Raw genomic sequence first — 17215 nt, 5'->3', positions numbered from 1 at the left:
ATTGGTAATGAAATGTGAAGTGACCCAGGCAAAGAACTGTGGGCTTTTATGTGCCTCCTTTACCTGTAGGATGCTATTCTTAAAATTCTACCTAGATACCTATAATTAAACAGTCCTGAACTCAGGTTGACCTGGCAGGTGTAGCTGTGTAACATGCCTGCTGGGCGTATGGAACACCAGGCTCTCTCCATGTTGCTGTTGTTTCTGCTGAGCTTTAAATCTCTTGTTCCATATTTTTCTTCTAAATTGCTCTTTTGTAGAAGAGTTCAGTTATAGTTGTTTCATACTGTCACATGAGATACACCTGACACTGAGGGTGACTTCAACCTATTTTGTCTGAGACTAAACAGCTCAGAGGCGAAAGGAAAAGCTTCTTAGGCTGCATCTCATCCATAACTACCCATGTTAATTTTTCCGTTCTGTTGTAGTCCAAACTTAAACAGACCAGCTGTACATCAATGATGAAAAAGGCTAAGACCAGCCCTTATTTTCCTTGGCACTGACACAGATTGGAAGTGCTGTTACAGTCAGTGGTCAGCAGTAGGTTTGTTGTGCTCTCAGGTTTGGGACTGAAGCTTAGCTTTGCCTTCTCAGTTTCTTTACTTTTCTATCCTTCCATCATAATGTGTTCTGAAATGGTGGCAGATCAGCAAGTGCAGGCTTGAGACTGAGCATGTATGTGTGCCCTGAACACAAACAACTGTGTCTTCCCCTTCTGTGTAACTCCCTTATCTGTGTTGGCAGCTGCTCTGAAGCTAAGAGGATCCAGTAATCCAATTAGTCTATCAGAGGAGGGCACTGGATCTGATGTTGCCTCTACTTGCATAATTATTTTTGTGGTGGCATAACTGTGTACCTTAATAGCTTGTGGTCTTGAATTTTGGCTTGATTTGTGTCAAAGTACAGTACAGTGGCAAAGGTGGTGGAATTTAAATTCCCCAAGGAAATGTATATTTAATGAAAAGCAAGTGTTGCTGTTATTAGAGTTCCTTTGTCATTCTTACATACTGATTAGGCTGAAATTTTTTGCAACATATCTAAGATCAGTTTGTCAGTGTAACAACCAGTTGCTGGTATTGGACAGAACTTTGGTTTGTGTGTATATACCTCCACACACATGCACAGTTTTCTCTGTGTAGATTGCTGCTCACTGTCCCATTTGTCAGAAACTTACAGCAGAGTAGAAGCAGAAAATATGCAGGTGGCTGGGAAAATGTAATTTTGTGTTACCATGGTTTGGCAAGAATTTGAAGCAAATGATAATGCTGTTGACTCAGGGCTGTGTGGTTTGTTTTTAGTTTTTTTTTTAAAATTCCAAGAAGAGGTAGCTATATTGTTCATTCTAGAATAATTAGTCTGACATTGTAGGAGAGTATCTTAATTCAGTGAGTGCACCTGTTGATTGAATTTTTATTCAGGTACTGTAATGTTCTTGGCAATGCTTGAGTTTTAGATTTTTATAAATGCTTTGAGCTTCATTGCACAATTTTGCTTGCACTGGAGTTCAGTTGTCATTGTCCCCTTTTGTGTATAAGTTAAATTTGCTTCAGTATCTATCATAGTGAAAGATGTGAGTGTTCAGTTGTATCAGTTTGTCTCTCTTTGAAAATTATAGGTTCATATTCATTTGAATATGAACCATATTTTGGTTATAAATACTTTAGGGTGCTAGTAAATTATATTAGTTATGGATATGATAGTCAATATTTGATTTCTCAAGATAGCTTTTATATCCTGATACCACATTATTTAAAGACACTATCAGTCTCCATAAGACTTTATGTTGAGCCTGCCAAGCAGCTGCCAAGTGCAGATAGCCAACATTTACATTCAGTGTTGTGTGATGGTAGCTGTGACATGATTCCAATTAAAAGCTTGGACTGCACACTGCAGATGTCTTCTGAATATTAATGTGCACTACAGACAGAGCAGATGGAATCTCTTTAAAATACAGTGCAGTGAATATAAAATTAAGGTTGTGTTTCTGGTAAAAACTAATAGGCAGTGAAAATTTTTCTTTTTTCTTTATTTTTCATTGCTCACCCACAAGAATACTGTGCATCATCATCATCATCTTTCTTTACATATAGGAGGAAATCAACTCTTCATTATGCATTCAAATAAAAATACAGCATTATGCCCGTATTGAAGTTTTCTCAAATGCCAGATGCACCTAGAAAAATATTAGGAACACATACATTTACTGTGCCTGAAAATATGCCTCTAGCTAGAGGACAGATAATAGTTGAAATGTAGATGTCTATGAGTTCTTTGAGGAGTTGCTTATTGGAAAAGGTTCTGTAAAAGTATATTCAGGTGTGTGTGTGTTTCACTGGGATTTGGAGGTGTTCTGTGTGGTGTTTTAGGAAAAGTCCATCCTGCACAGATGGGGTAGAACAAAACAGGAATGTAGAGAATGACAAGAACCTCAGTGGTGCACTGCAACCCCAAAGTCAGTTGTCAGAAGAGAGCAGCAATCCAGCTGGGAAAGTGTGTGTTAGTTGCTGAAGTATTTACCATGTCTCTGTGGCAGTCCACAAGACATGAAGTAAAGCCTTGGTAGTAGGAATAGGTGAAAGGCCTTAAAAACAGGGTAAGTGTGGTGTCAAAGCGGAAAGTAGGAGAGTTTCTGTGGGAGTGGGAATTGTAACTCTCCTCTTTGCAGCTGCATTTATCTTCTTCTCTGTGAGGGGAGTGTACAGGGAGAAGAGGTTATAGGACCAGCAGTGATGGGAGGTGTGAAATACATGGAGCCAGTGCACTGCTTTGCTTGTGACATTACCATGGCAGTGACATGCTTTTCATCCACTCTTTTCAAACTTAATTTTACAGCTGCTTATACCTGAGGCTGTATAAACACTAAAACTGGTGCCAGTGATAACATTTTCCACTTCATCCCTATTACCTTATCAAGATTTCCCTCCAGATCTGCATTTGGATTATATTTATCTACTATACTTACATTGCCTGGCTAATACTTGTCTCAGAGTTACTGGGCAAGCTGTTAAGAATAAGGTCCTGGCTTCACTAATGGTATTTATTTGATACATCCCTGCTTTCAGAGACGTTGACTCCATGCTATTCTTGAGGATAATACTAGTTTGTTAAGAGTGTTTTTAAAATCTAGACCTCATTGGGACTGAGAACAGAGTTGTGCCTGAGGTTTGGGAATGGACAGCACTGTCAGGATGAGAAAGCTGTTTCTGGTTTTGATGATGTCCCAGACTGCTGATGTGGGGACCATCTCACTTAGGGAGGAGTTTAGGAATTGCCTGGTGAGTCTAACCCCCTGTTGTGGGAGGCCACCAGTGGGTTGTTGCTCCTGTTAGTTTTTACAGGCTTTAATGCATTCGGTTCAGAATAACAGTGGGACTTTGAATTGTGCTTCTGAAAATGGAAAAACAAGTCCCCTTGACTGATTCCAGTGGCAGATCAGGGTTGACTGAGACTGTTCTCTTTGGAGCAATGACTTATGTACTTAGACTTGTACTTAGCAGTGGCTCTCTGCTGGGATAGAATGCAAATTTAATAATAGTGAAATATAGAAAAAAATTACTCAGGTTTATTGTGGTTTTTTTTTCTTGTTCACATATTTTAGCTTACTCAGATTGCATTCACCTGTATACAATTCATTATTTTGTAGAAAGAGATTTATGCAAGAGGTGCAGTTGGAAATAAAAAAAATACACTGATGTGCTAGATATAGTTAAATGACGTTTTTTATGACTAATTTAGGAATTATCTCCAGGGTTTCCAAGTATGTTTGGTGGAACTCAGCTTTCCAAATAACCGGAAAGATCTTAAGTGTTGTTAGTTTGTAATGTAGAACAATGTCTGCACCTTACAGCCAGGCACAGGATAAAAATCTGATCAAAAGTCTTTGGGGTTTCATGTTTTAAAAGGTATGAGGATGTGGAGTTAAATCTTAGAAATCAAAACCACAGAAAAATACCAACTGAAATACAGAAAGTGTTGCTTTAAAAGAACTGTGTTTGTCAGAGTCGAATGTTGCTTTAAACAGCATTTCTGAAGTTTCTAATGAAAAGATTTCAGACAAAATTTGTCTTCATTATGTTTCAAAAATCCTAAGTACCCTGAGGTATTAATCTCCTGCCTCATCCATCTTTGATCTCTGGTGGATCAGGAGACTAGTAGATAAAGAGAAAGCAGAACTGGGAAGATAGGAAAGGTTAGTCAAGAGCCTTGGAAAAAGAGGAGGCTTTCTGTTCCCTGCCACTGCATCTGGTCATGGGGGTGAGTTGCCCATGTTTCTTACTGATTGGGAAATGCCTCATGGTTCCCTAGATAAGATGCCACTATATTTTGCTGTATGGAGCATTTATTTTAAGGAAACTTGCAGTTATTCTTGATGTGGTGTTTCTGTTTCTCTGTAGTCTCATTCTCATCTTTGACTCTTTCTGGCTTTTCCATTGTCAGACAATCCTAGTGAAAGTCACATTCAAATATTTTAGAATCTTTTCTTTTTATCGTCTACTTAATGTTGGGTTTGTAAGCTTAACTTTTCTGATGTTACTGATGTGGCTCCTTAGCTTCCCTTTCTCTGAAATGCCTTCCTCTCTAAGCCTACTCCTCAAGCCCAAGCAAATTTCCCTTTTTCACTTGCTTTGCTGTACCTTCCAGTGTCTTGCCTCTTCTGACAATGCTTTGAAGATTTGTCAGCTGCTTCTTAACTTGCCTGGCTTTTTGCAGCATTCTTCTTTCTCTGTGCAGTGCATAGATTTGTCTTTCTAATACTTGAAAACATTCCCAAGTCTTTCATTTCATTCCCTGACAATTTCTGTTGTAGTATCAGCATATGGTTATATCTTTAATCACTGTGAAATGTGTCCTTTTAGCTGAGATTGTACGTCAGCACAGGGAGTTCTTCTGATTTCACGTCTGTAAAGCAAGTGCAGGCCTGGTTGCTATCTCTTTGATCTTGATAATATAGATTACACCCATAAAAATCAACACACACAAAAAAAAAAAAAAAAAAAAAAAGAAAAAAGAAAAAAAAAGTGCTGTGTTTGGTTTGATGTGAGACGTGTCAGCAAGAAATAGGAGAGGGCTGTGTGGGTCATGCCATTGCAATGTCAGATAATGTGAAGTGCTACTTGATAGGTATTTGTTCTCCTGTACTTAGGCTTCAGTCAGGCTGTATGAACTCCTGAATTCTGCAAGCAGGCTTATGGTCTTTTTTTTTTTTTTTTTTTTTGTAAGAATGAATATCTGCTGAGAAATGTATTGAAAACAGTCCCATGCATGACTGTTTAGGTTCAGTTGTGGAAAGGGAATATTGAAATAGTGATACATTGGAAAAAAGGATTTTTGATTTAAAAACAAACAAAACTCTTAAGGCTTTAGTCAAGAAGTGCCATCATAACCAGAGATTCACACAGACTTCTTTCAGTTAGTTAGGCAATGATTTCTTTCTTGAATTTATCAGCTGTTTAAAGTCTGTCCATTCCAGAGTGCCTATTCATTTTTTTACTGTACTTAAAAACCAAAAAAGAGCCAACTCAAAATAGCACAAGAGTTTTAACTTCATAAACATCTTTCTTTCACTAACATAAATGCTTTGCTTGTTGACTCAACTTTTCCCTTCAGAAATTATTACATTCTTTCTATCAGAGGGATCTAAAAAACTTGGAAAACAAGGGTCAGAGACTCTTCTAAAATTAGGCTTTCAGGCAGTGTTTCTCCATTTTGTGTCAGTAAATTTTAAATACAAATTAAAAAAAAAATAAACTGGAGACCAGGATGTGTTACGACTTTGTTTTTATGTTTTATTCCCTTGCTATTGATGACAGCTCTTTTTTAATGCTGAGAAATAACAAGGTGTCTATGTCTGTTATTTTTACAGCAGCAGACAGGAAAACAATGTTTAATAGCAATGTAATTTTTTTTATTGTTTTCCAGATTAATAGATGTAAAAGTCTCTTACAGAAAAGCCTGTGTGTACCCAATTGTGGGTCATGGTTTCCACTTTTCTGTCTTTTTATTTTTTTAATGTTCTATGCTCTCTCTGTTTGTTGTCTGAAAACTCACTTCTTCCCTAGTGTTCCCTGACCTTTTGTCTTCCTCCAAATGTCTGGCATGCTTCAGCTGACACCATCAGGGTCTCTTCTGCCTGTCTAACCAGGTTCTGAGTTTCCATCCTCCTCTGTGAGGGGTGGCTGGGCAGAGGAATAGAAGGAAAAATAAAAGGGTGTCTGTAAAACTCGGGTCTGTTTCTGTCTGTTTGGCTTTTCTGAGAGAAGCTTTGAGGAGAACTCTTGGGTTTTAGGGCTGCCTCTGAAAAAATCTAAATAGTTTGTAGCCCTACCTGTGGTCCCCATCTTATAAAGCAGAGATGTGGAGGGGGTAAATGAGAGTTTGCTACTCTCCAGCAAGGACATCCTGAAGGAAATCATGGATACACAACTATTATAATTAGTAACAGCCACAGGGAACTCTTGTTTTACTTACTTGTTGAAAAAAAAACGGTTCAGATTGGTATATATTGAAGTACAGATGCAAATCTGATGATGAAAGTTCTTTCTGCTCTAGTATTACTTTTTAATTGCCAGGAATCCTAAAAAACCAGTACTTGAATCTATGAGTTTTCTCAGAGTTGTGATGGTTCCTGTTTATGTAAGTCCATTAACATCTTGGTGTGTAGAAAAACAGTTTGACAGCTGTAGTCTGGCACTTCCTTATCGTAACTTGATATAACATTCCATAGAGACAGTCACGCCTCAGATTTATACTCCACTCTGCTTCTGGTATTTCAGCTTTAATGCTTTATAGTGTCAACTCACGGGTTGTTTGGATAAACTTAATTGACTTGTTAAATTAGAACAATTTACGTTCTGTTTCTCTTTTTGACTCTCTTCACACAGGATGATTTTGTGCCATGATTCAGTGGGAAAGTACTCTGTAAATCACTGATTTGTGCTGCTTAGTTGTAATAAAGCTGGTATTTTGTGCCTATGCTGTTTGAGCTTTGAGTACTATACTAAGTTTATGCCACTTACTATGAGCTTTGCTGCATCTTTCATCAGGAAACCTTCAAAAATTGTTGATCAGAGTTGCGCAAAAGATTGGTATTAAATATTTGTGTGGACAATAGCTTACCTTAGTATGCTGCTATGAAGTGTACTCAGAATCACAAACAGTCATGTGGGGATTTTTTTACCCTAATTGAAATCAGGAAATGTTCACAGATGTAAAAAGCAAAGTGCTTGTGGAGAAAGAGAAGTTTTCAAGGTACATCCAGTACAGAGCAATAACATCTAATACTCTACTGTCATGTCTGGAATGCCAGTCCTTTGTTGGTCCCTGAATTATTTTTTTTTCCTGTGACCCTCAATTGATCTTTTGAGTTTTATTTGTCTTTTTCTACAAGAATTGAATGCTCTTAGGATGTGTGAGAAGTGGGCAGCAGTAGCTGGAAGAATGGTGGTTGTACTTCTGTTCATTTCAGGCTTGTGAGTAGTGTAGAGAAATAGCTAGTAGTGTACACCTAAAAAAGCCTGATTGTTTTTTTTTACCAGTCACTTTTCAAAGTCACTGACAGAGAAGGGAGCCCACGCACTGTAGGAAAAGCAGGCTTTTAGGTTTAGGTTGTAAAGAGTGGTTTTACTGTCACTTGTTTGCCCTAAATACTGTAATTGTTGGTTTGGTTTGAAAACAGTAAAAAAAGTGCTATCTGTGTCCATATTTCACCTATGGGGCTGTATTTTATACCTGCTTATAACCATAGTCAGAGCTCTTGTAAGTTAAGCATAGTGAGCCACAATTGAGCATCAGATATTTTAAAGTAAATCTCAATGCCAAAGCAAACTGAAGGATATTGGAGAAATTCCTGTTTTGTGACTTATGGAAAGTATTAAAAAAAAATATAAATCCCAGTGTCTGATTCACATCCCTAATTTTTTAAGTGAGAAAACCCAATGAAATGGAGCCACTAGCACATGGCAATATAGTTAGTAGTAGCCACGAACTGCATGGCAGTACTGCTGTTTGATGTAAGGTGCATTTTAAATTTAAGTCATGGAATGTACAGTATTGATCTATTTATGCAATTTATTAAATTTTTTTTATTAAATAAATGAAATGACCTTTCCTTTTAGGAAGAAAGGTTTTTCAGTCTGAAGCAGCCTGTTAAGTGTTCCTGTCTAGTGCTTACTTCAGCCTCAATTGCAATATGGAGAACACGTACATGTAGAGCAGACATTCCTGATTTTTCTTGAACAGCGGAGTAGGATCATTGTCCTGAGTCAGTTCTGGCAGAACTGTGGAATGCACAGCTTGATCTGCCTTTCCACTGCCAGAATCACTTGCCTTTGGCTGCCAAGGAGGAAATTGGGCCGTTTTGCTCTCTTCTGGTACAATGGTTTAATTTACCTCAGTTTTTGTTGTGTTTACCCAATTACTGTGCCTTGGTTCCCATGAGCCAAGTAAAAGCAGGAGCTGTGCCAAAGGTATGAGACATTTTGAACTTGAATATTGGTGCACCTGAGGTTTTGACATAATGGGGAGTTTACAATGCAATCATCTCACAACAAAATCTTTTAATCTTATTATAGTTTTTGCAATTTACGAATAATAACGTTCTTGTCATTACCAGAGACACGGCCCATTGTTCAAACCGAGCCGTGGCCCATTGGTGTGCGGCAGGGGGGAATTCTAACTGGAGATTAAAAAAAAAAAATTGTTTTCTCTTTCAAAGCAGCAGTTTAATCTTGTTTCTGTAGATCCCAGATCCCTGAGTGATACCAGGTGGGTGTGCTGGATTCAGTGGATTCTTGTCAGTGTAGGCAGAGTTGTGCTCTGAGGGCTACTCTGGTGTAGGAGTTTGTTTTTGGTGTGTCAGTCACTATTGCTTTAAATTAGGTGCCCTTTAGTGCTCAGTCTAGGGAGTAGGCTGTGTTAACAGTAAATGTATTATTCTCTTCCACCCCATCTAATCTTTTGTAATCTGTCCACAGACCAATGTAGGTGTATGTGGGACCTTCAAGGAGTTGTTTCTCTTAGCAGTGCTCAGTGCCAGTCTTTTCCTTCGTGTACTTCTAATGGCAAAACACAAGGATGCCACAGGAGTGGCAATAGTGACTCCGCAATACTGAAAATAGTCATATAGACTATGAGACTGTTTTTTATTATGTGCAATAAGCAAAGAGAGCTTTTCATTGGTAAGCCAGAAGGAAAAAAACCTCCGCAAATCTTTACTAGGATTTTATCTCTTTAGCATAAAAATAGTCATCTGACAACACGTAAAAGTGAATTTTATACATGTTAGAACTGTCACTGGTGTAAGAGATGCAAACTGTCATTTTAATCTTAAAAGCTTTGTGGAGGCAGAATAATAGTACTCTCTTAACTGCCCTTAAATGGTTATGTGTTTTTCTCATTTTTAAAACTGGAAAACTCGATGCAGTTTTGATGACACTGAACCCTGCTACGGGATAAAATAATCAAGATTCTAAAAGAAGTCGTTGTTGTTGGATTTTATTCTATGTTACTCAAAGTACACCAGAGTGTTCTGTAGTATATTACTTCTGTTCAAAGACATAAAAATGTTATTCTTAAGTATGAGTAAGAAACGGGTGTACAAGTCATAAGGTGGAGAAAAAATTCTGTATATGCAAGATAGAGCCTGAAACAATGTATTTACTCCGAAGGTTGTTGATTAAAAGTATTTGAATCCATACATGAGACTAGTTAAACATTTACTTAAAACTGTTATGACCTTGATGAGGTGCTTGTACAGCAAATTTATCAAATTATGTTTTGACTTTGTTTTCTTTTGTAATAAATCACTTTGTAGTGGAAACTGAACTAATTTGTTTTGGTCCTCTCATTCTTCAAAACTGTAGAGAACTGGTAGGTATTTGACTGGGTTTCTGGACAAAAGCAATCAGTTTTCCTGTTTCTTTAGGTCCAAATTGGCCAATTTGGAGTAGTTACTCAGTTAGACTAGATGTGAGAGTGTACTATTGCAGCACAAATTACTGTCCAGAGCAGTTTTGTGTCACCACTGGTAGCCACAGGCAGACCCAGGAGGAGAAGTTAAGAACAGGGCAAAATGTATGAACACATTCAGATCGGGAAGTTGCATGAGTTTGTTTAGTAACCCTGAATGGATCTGTATTCCCAGTGCCTGTTTCCCCTTAAGGTGAGGTAAACTCACATCCACGGTGTCTTTTGGCAAGTAAGATACATCCTGCCCTTATTTGCAGGAAGGGTTGCTGCTGTCATAAATTGCTTAAAGGTTTGAAGAGAAAGTTGCTTGAATTCTCAGGTTTGTTATTCAGTGTTTTTGAACCTCTTCAAGCTTGATGTATGAAAGAGTGCGTCAGTGTTATTTTTAAAAGGATTATGTCATGTTATACAAGTTTAGATCTAAATTGTAAAATTCAGAATAATCTTGCTTTTAATCCTGAGCTTCTTTTGAGGCTGAGTATTGTCTCCCTGTTGATAGATTTGGCTGAAAACTATGGAATTAGCCTGATTATTCCTTCCCCTCTGGCCTCTTCTCATTGCCGTTATTTTTTTTTAAAAATACACAATAATAATTTTGAGCTTTTTTTGGTGGTATTATTCTCCATTTTGTGTTTTCATATAGATGCAGAGTGGTTGTAAGTGCTCCAAAGAAGCTGAGCTCTCCTTTCTTTGTGAAGAAATCATTGTTTTCTGTATTCTGGTGGTGCTGAGATACTCAAAAGTTTCTAAGGAATTATGGGATCATTAAGATTTTTGTGGCAGGTGTTTTATAAATCTGGCTCTGTGATGATTGTGCTTTGATGGGGTATAAAGGCTCCTCTAATTCTTAAATATTTAAAGAATGGAATAGAAAGGTTACAGGTTGTATCAGGAACAACAGAATTACCTGTTGAAGGGAAGAAAGGTGGGAAGACATGAAGCACTCAGAATACAATGATGCTGGTTGTTAGAGGTGAAGGAGAACAGAGTGCTTTGATTTTTTTCTGGGTGAAACTACAGATTGGGTGGGGTTTTTTGGTGGTGGTTTTGGGTTTTTTGAGTCTGGAGCATTTCTCAAGGTACCTTGGTTACCATGAAAGGGGGAAAGGTGCTGCTTGCTAAAGGTTGGCATAATGTCGAAATGTATGTGAATAGTGGGAGTCAGGCAGTTCACCCCAATCCAATGTTCAAGGACCTTGGATAGCCACAGCATGAGCAAAGAAGCAATGGATCCTCCATCCCAGCCTTGTCCAGTTTCAGTGTGTGCCCTTGTGTGAGACAGCCTTGGTCAGGGATGGATGATGGCTGGATGAGGCTGCTAACTGATGATAGGTTAGGATTGGATAATCTGCGTAGAGATACATTTTTTCAGAATTAGGTAGAAGAAAAAAACCCAACCCAAAACTACTTACCATCTATCTTGGCATGTAAAGGACTTCAGGAATATTTAATTTTGAATAAACACTTACTGGCTTGCAAGTAAATGGATGAAAGCTTTATACTGAAGCATTTTTAAAAGAGATTTATATGGCATTTGTGTATTATAAATATATAATGATTATTCATTATACTTTGTAATAATAAATACAAATGTGTAATTTTGATTTATTTTTCTTTTTTTTCCAGCTCCAGTTGTTAACCGATACAACAGAAGAGTATCAGGTATGTTTTCTTTTTAAGAGTTTAAAGTATTTGAAGTAGTTTTGGAATGTGTATCTGACTAAAGGAATTACATTAAAAATGACCTTTCTCTTATTGCCTTTTTTCTCATACTTCTTGCATTTTTTTTTAAATAATGAGAATTGTCTTTTAATTTGCTGTAGATGCCAATGGTCAATGCATTTAGAGCAGTTAGAAAAAGAAATATAGGGGTATGCTCTGTTTTTGTATTGTTTTAGTCTCTTACTTGTGCAACTGATTATAGTTGTTAAATTAGTGGCTGTTCACTTGTTCTAGAGACACAGATTATGCTTATTTATTTGTTTGTTTGTTTTCCCTCTGAACCTATATGAAATGCTTTAGTAAGAAACTGTTATTTCCAAAAAAATCCTTTACAAGTTGATTTTGAAGAGTATCACATGAACAAAATGTTATGTGTAGGTGAATAGGTATTGTATTGTTTTTTCATTTGAGGTGCAGTGTAAGCTTTGTGTGTGGTACTTTTTTTGTCTTCAAATATTTTACTAACGTTTAGTTGGTGTAGAAAGTTACGATTCTGGTTTGACAAATATCTTTATGAAAATGCCAATGTATTCCGTGTTTTCTCTCTAGTTTTGAGTTCAAGTCTGCCAGTTTGTAATTCATGTAGATAATCTGACATGGTTTTGGGTATGTTAGTTACGGTGAGGGGTTGTTGATAACATATATATATACACACACACACACACACATATATATATATATATATGGTAAACAGATAAATGTAAGATAAGTAAATGTTTATGTGAAAAATGTTCATATACTCCTGCAGTTCATTTGCTTTTCTACTGTTTGCTTGGATATGATTAAGGATATGATTGTGTATTTATGCCACTACAAACAAGTAATTTGAGTATAATGAGAATTTCATAACTCTTAAAAATTGACAGTGCTGTAGTTTTGAGATATGATTGCAGGAGAAATCTAGGCAGGATAAAACTGTATCTTGAATGGTGGAGTTTGATGTTCTGATAGTAAATATTCAAAGTCATATGAAGTCATAGAGTATCTTAATTTGGAGAGGTCCAAGATACTGCAGTTTCTTTGCTAAATTATCTAATCCATCCTGGAACCTCCTGATGGAGAACAATCTTAGAAATGAGGAGTGGATACATCTCAGATTTAAATTTAAATAAAAGCTGCGTTGTTTCCAAAGTTAAAAACTTAAGCCTTATTCAGAAAGCATTTGTAATATTTTTGATTTTGCAATACCTAAATGCAATGCTGGTGCTCACACAGTTCTGAGCTGCTCTTAGTTAAAAAACAGGTTCTCTCATTTAGGGGGTCTAAAGGTTAATGTGAACAACTAAAAGGCAAATGCAAAATTGAATTGCTAACTTGTGCAATTAAATTAAGGAAGACTTAAGTTACTTAATAATGCCTCTGCTTCAGGAAGAGCTAGAATAATTCAGAGTTTACAGTTCATATTAGAATTGCCATGGAGACAAACAATAATAAAATATGTGTATATTATTACTGTGTGTTAAATACTTTCCACAACAACAAAAAAAAAGGCATTTTCTCTCTGTATACACTGTATAGGTGATGATCAGTGTGGGATTTGTTAAAATGCAAAGGCGATGCAAACACCATCCATGTGTATACAAAGAGATGCAGTTTTCCTTCTCTTGGCAGGAAAAGTAGAGAAACTGCTGGTTTGGGATGGGGGGTTGTTTGGTAGGGTGGTTTATTTTACTCCACTCCTGCTGTTTCTGTCAGGACCTACATAGGAATGAGACTGGCCAGGCTCTGCTGCGTTGCTGAGCTCAGCCCCCTGCCATCATAGGCAACCACATTTTACAATCCCTTGCATAAAATCAGTGACTGATTTGCTGGGTTTGGTGCTCTGCATTTGGTTTGACTTGTGTGTTAGATGCATTAGGCTTTAAGCAAGTTTTCATTCTGCAGTTTTTGTAAGATAGCTTTTGTCTTTATAAACCAACAAATAACAGCAAACACCAAACTGATGTTGCCTTACAGATTACTCAGCAGAGTAGCTAAATGTTTCTGGATTTAACTAATAAAGCAGAGCAAACCATGGAGAAGAAAAGCTGGCACGTAATGATTTTTTGTAATTTCCTTTAGTATATTCTTTTGTGGTCTTCTCTTCAGAAGAGCTTTCTGCCTAGTCCATGTTGAACCTTGTCAGTCCAACCAATATTTCTGTGTTTCCACTGCAGTGTGTGTTTGTAAGGGGAGTGAAGAGCAATGTTCAGTTGCTTGCTGCTATCAACGTTTGCATGCACAAAGTCACAGATTCACAGAGAATTTAAAAGCTAACATGGGATGTAGTAAGGAAAAAATCAGGCAAGAATTGTTCTTTTTAAGTATATGGCTGCCTAGGGAATTACAGCATTGTCCTCGTTCACTAGGTCAAAAAAAATTTAATTAAAGGAAAAGTTGATAAAGTGATTGTCTACGTTACATAGAGTTTATGACAGGCTAATGATTGTTCTGGTAAGCCATTCAACTACAGATGTGTTCTTGGAGGCTAATAAGTGTTTATTATGCTCTCTTACATATAGCAGTTAGAGAATCTCTTTTTAATTGCTTTATTAATTTATTAATATTAAACTTGGAGTGTTTTCTACTGGTTGGTTGTGATCAGTTGCCTACAGGTAACAGGATGATCATGATTTCCTTGGTGCATTATTGCAAATTCTAGAGATACATAAACCCATAGAATAAATCTGTTCTAATGATTGCTAAATTTTCATTTAGGTGTTTATTTCTAGTTATGAAACACCTAAACTGTTCTGGCAAATACTGCCAATGTTGTAAATATTTAGCTGTCATTCTTTAAGACTTACTCAAAATGGACTGTGCAGGAGGGTCATCCTGGAAGAGGGGAATTTATCTAATCATGTTCATGTAATTATTTATAGAAGTGCAGAGTGGTAGTGTTCTCATGAAGAGAAACAGCCTTTTCCACGCAATGGTTGGAGGGAGAAGTAGAAATTAGAGCTTGATGTTCCCTTAGAAATTAATCTAGTGAATAGCTGGCTCATGTGTGGTATGTTTGGCCATGTAACATGTTGAGATCCATGGTGTGCACACAAACAGCTGGTCAGCTCTAATTTGTATCTGAGCTGATGGCTGACTTCATTAAAATAATCCTGTTTGTAAAATCATAAACCATATTGATAGTAGAAACTAAAATGGAAAAAAAACACCAAACTAATTTGAAAACTTCCTAGCTCTAGGGTGTCACAGGCTGTGATGCTAATTACCCAGCAGAGCAGTTGTCTTGCTGCTGCTCCAAGTGAGTTTTAGCAAAGTGTGAGCCTTGTGCCACTGTAACCTGTGTTCCATGGATTGCTGAGTGACTTTGCCCAGGCTTGGATTAAATGGCCTGAAACCCTTATGGATTCCCTCCTCCCAAAAGCTGGACTGGGTTGAAATTCATACCTGTTTCATTACATTCTTTGATCTTCCTCCAAGCATAGAGGCACCTGACAAAATTGTCTTAGTCACTTCATTTCTGTAATGGAAGGCTGCAGAGCATGCCAGTATCTCTGCCCTTGGCTGGGGACTGCCTACATGGTGCAGAGAGGTGGCAGAAATCAATGATACCTCCTTTCTCGATTATATTAAAGCTGTTTCAAAACATAAGGAATAGAGCATTGATATTTGTCCCACTTTAACAACTGGTACATACTCAGGAGAATTTTGCTCCTGGCAGGATATGAATGAGAAGTTAATTGTGTTTTTGGAAGGAAGAGTGTGACGCCCACTAGAGTCTCTCTTGTGCATAGTTTCTCCTCTTTTAGTTTTAGTGCATTTTAGAAAAGTTAAGTTTTTCGATAGATTTCTGTATTGCCATTTCTAGACACTTTTGATTCATTCCACAGAACACCCACTCTCCAACAGACTTACTAATTTCTTCTTGGGATAGGAAAATCTGACAAAATGACACCCGTACCATACACGTGTCACAAAAAGGCTTTCATCTTTTTTCTACAATTATTTCTGTTTATCCAAGTGGCCTGGTAAAATACATCTCCTTTGCATATGCCTGTACTCCCTCATGAGCCTTCCTTTGGCCTCAGTGGGATGAGATTACAGTTTTCACATTCAACAACTCTAAGCAGAATAATTGACCTATATAACCTAGGGAAGCAATATATAATAGTTATTTCCTTAATAGTAAAATGGATGTCAGGGTCTATGCCTGTTTTCATGTTAATACAAAAAATAATCAAATGAACAAGACTAGCCTCAGTTGGTCCTTTTGGTGGGGCAGCTTTCAGCAGAGACTCAGTGGAGTGAGAAGGATTAAATCTGTTCCTGGAGCTGGGTGCTAAACCTGCCCCTAAGATGAGGTTGCTGAATAAAGATTTCATGTGTAGAGGTTAATTTTGTTTGAATGTCACTGAATCCTGCTTTCCTGTATATAACAAACATTAGCATTGTGTGGAACCCTGACAGTTGCCAATTGTCAGTCTCCTCAGCAAATGCTGGGTTCAGAATCAAATACTTTTGATATTTCTCTTGTCTCTAGCAATCTGATGTGGCACTATGGCTTGGTGTTGCAGAGTGGTGTGTGGGTTTGGGTTTTTTCATATTTTAATAATTGTGTGTTTTGAATAATGTGTAAATCAATATTCCTTGACAGTTTCTGGCTTCTTCTTTCCTCATCACATAAGCTTCCATTAGAGGCCTTGACTGTTGACTCTTCCAACTCACTGATTCTTCTCTATTTTGCTGGTGGTGGGGATCCTTTACCTTGAGCTCTTCATTAGTCTGGCTCCTGCCAAAGATGAGCAATCATCTCATAATGTACATATGTTGCTAAAGTCTGACATTCCTCTGTGCTTTCTAGTGCAGTACAGCATTTTCTTCACACCCTGGCAAGTTGAGATATCAGGATATGATAATATTACACATAGTAAATTTCTTTTAGTACCTTTTAGTGTTTTAAAATGACAGCTTTAACAAAAATGATTTTCTAATAAAGCCTTTCTGTTAATTATTGCCACACAGCATGTTAGTATTTGGTAAAAAATACTGTTTTGGGACCCTGTTAAATTAGGACATCTAAGTGGTAGCAATGAAACAAGAGGCAGTGCTTCTCTTGGGAGGTTGTTTTGAGTATTTTCTTTTGCAGAATACTACTTCAGTGATAAAAATCTCAGCACTTGAAATCGTCAAGGGAGGAAGACTAAGTGATGACTTTCTCTGTGCTGTTCTCTTTGCTATGTATTTATCTGATTATCACAGGTTGACTTGAAAATCATTATCTGGTTTCTTGAAGCTATTTAATGAATTTCTATGGATTATTCACCATCTTACAACACTGATGATGTAATAACTTCTGCTGAAAGATTTTCAGGCAGGTAATAAATGATAAGAGACTAGTTAAAAAAATCCACATTTTTGCAAATGGCACAGTTTTCCTGTATCAACAACCTGAAGCTTCTGTGATTTTTTGCTAGCCCTAATGATTGCAAAACTGATATCATAACTAGAGTGAAAAGAATTCATTTTAAAAAATGTTGATATGAGCAAAAGCCAAGCATGTGGGATGACAGATGAAAGTGGTGATAAATTG

General features: G+C 37.2%; 1 protein-coding gene across 1 annotated transcript in view; it reads left to right on the top strand.

Annotated features, from left to right (window-relative positions):
• The window catches only part of PRKAR2A (protein kinase cAMP-dependent type II regulatory subunit alpha), a 60387-nt gene that overhangs the window by 12418 nt on the left and 30754 nt on the right, over positions 1–17215 (top strand). Inside the window, exon 2 of the mRNA XM_066326539.1 lies at positions 11593–11628. Coding sequence (XP_066182636.1) covers positions 11593–11628 — 36 coding nt within the window. The remainder of the gene's footprint in view (positions 1–11592; positions 11629–17215) is intronic.

Source organism: Sylvia atricapilla, chromosome 11 (genome assembly GCF_009819655.1).
Source record: "Sylvia atricapilla isolate bSylAtr1 chromosome 11, bSylAtr1.pri, whole genome shotgun sequence".
Taxonomy (NCBI): Eukaryota; Metazoa; Chordata; class Aves; order Passeriformes; family Sylviidae; genus Sylvia; species Sylvia atricapilla.
Note: the sequence above shows the minus strand (reverse complement) of the source record. Positions and strands in the feature narration are given on the sequence as shown.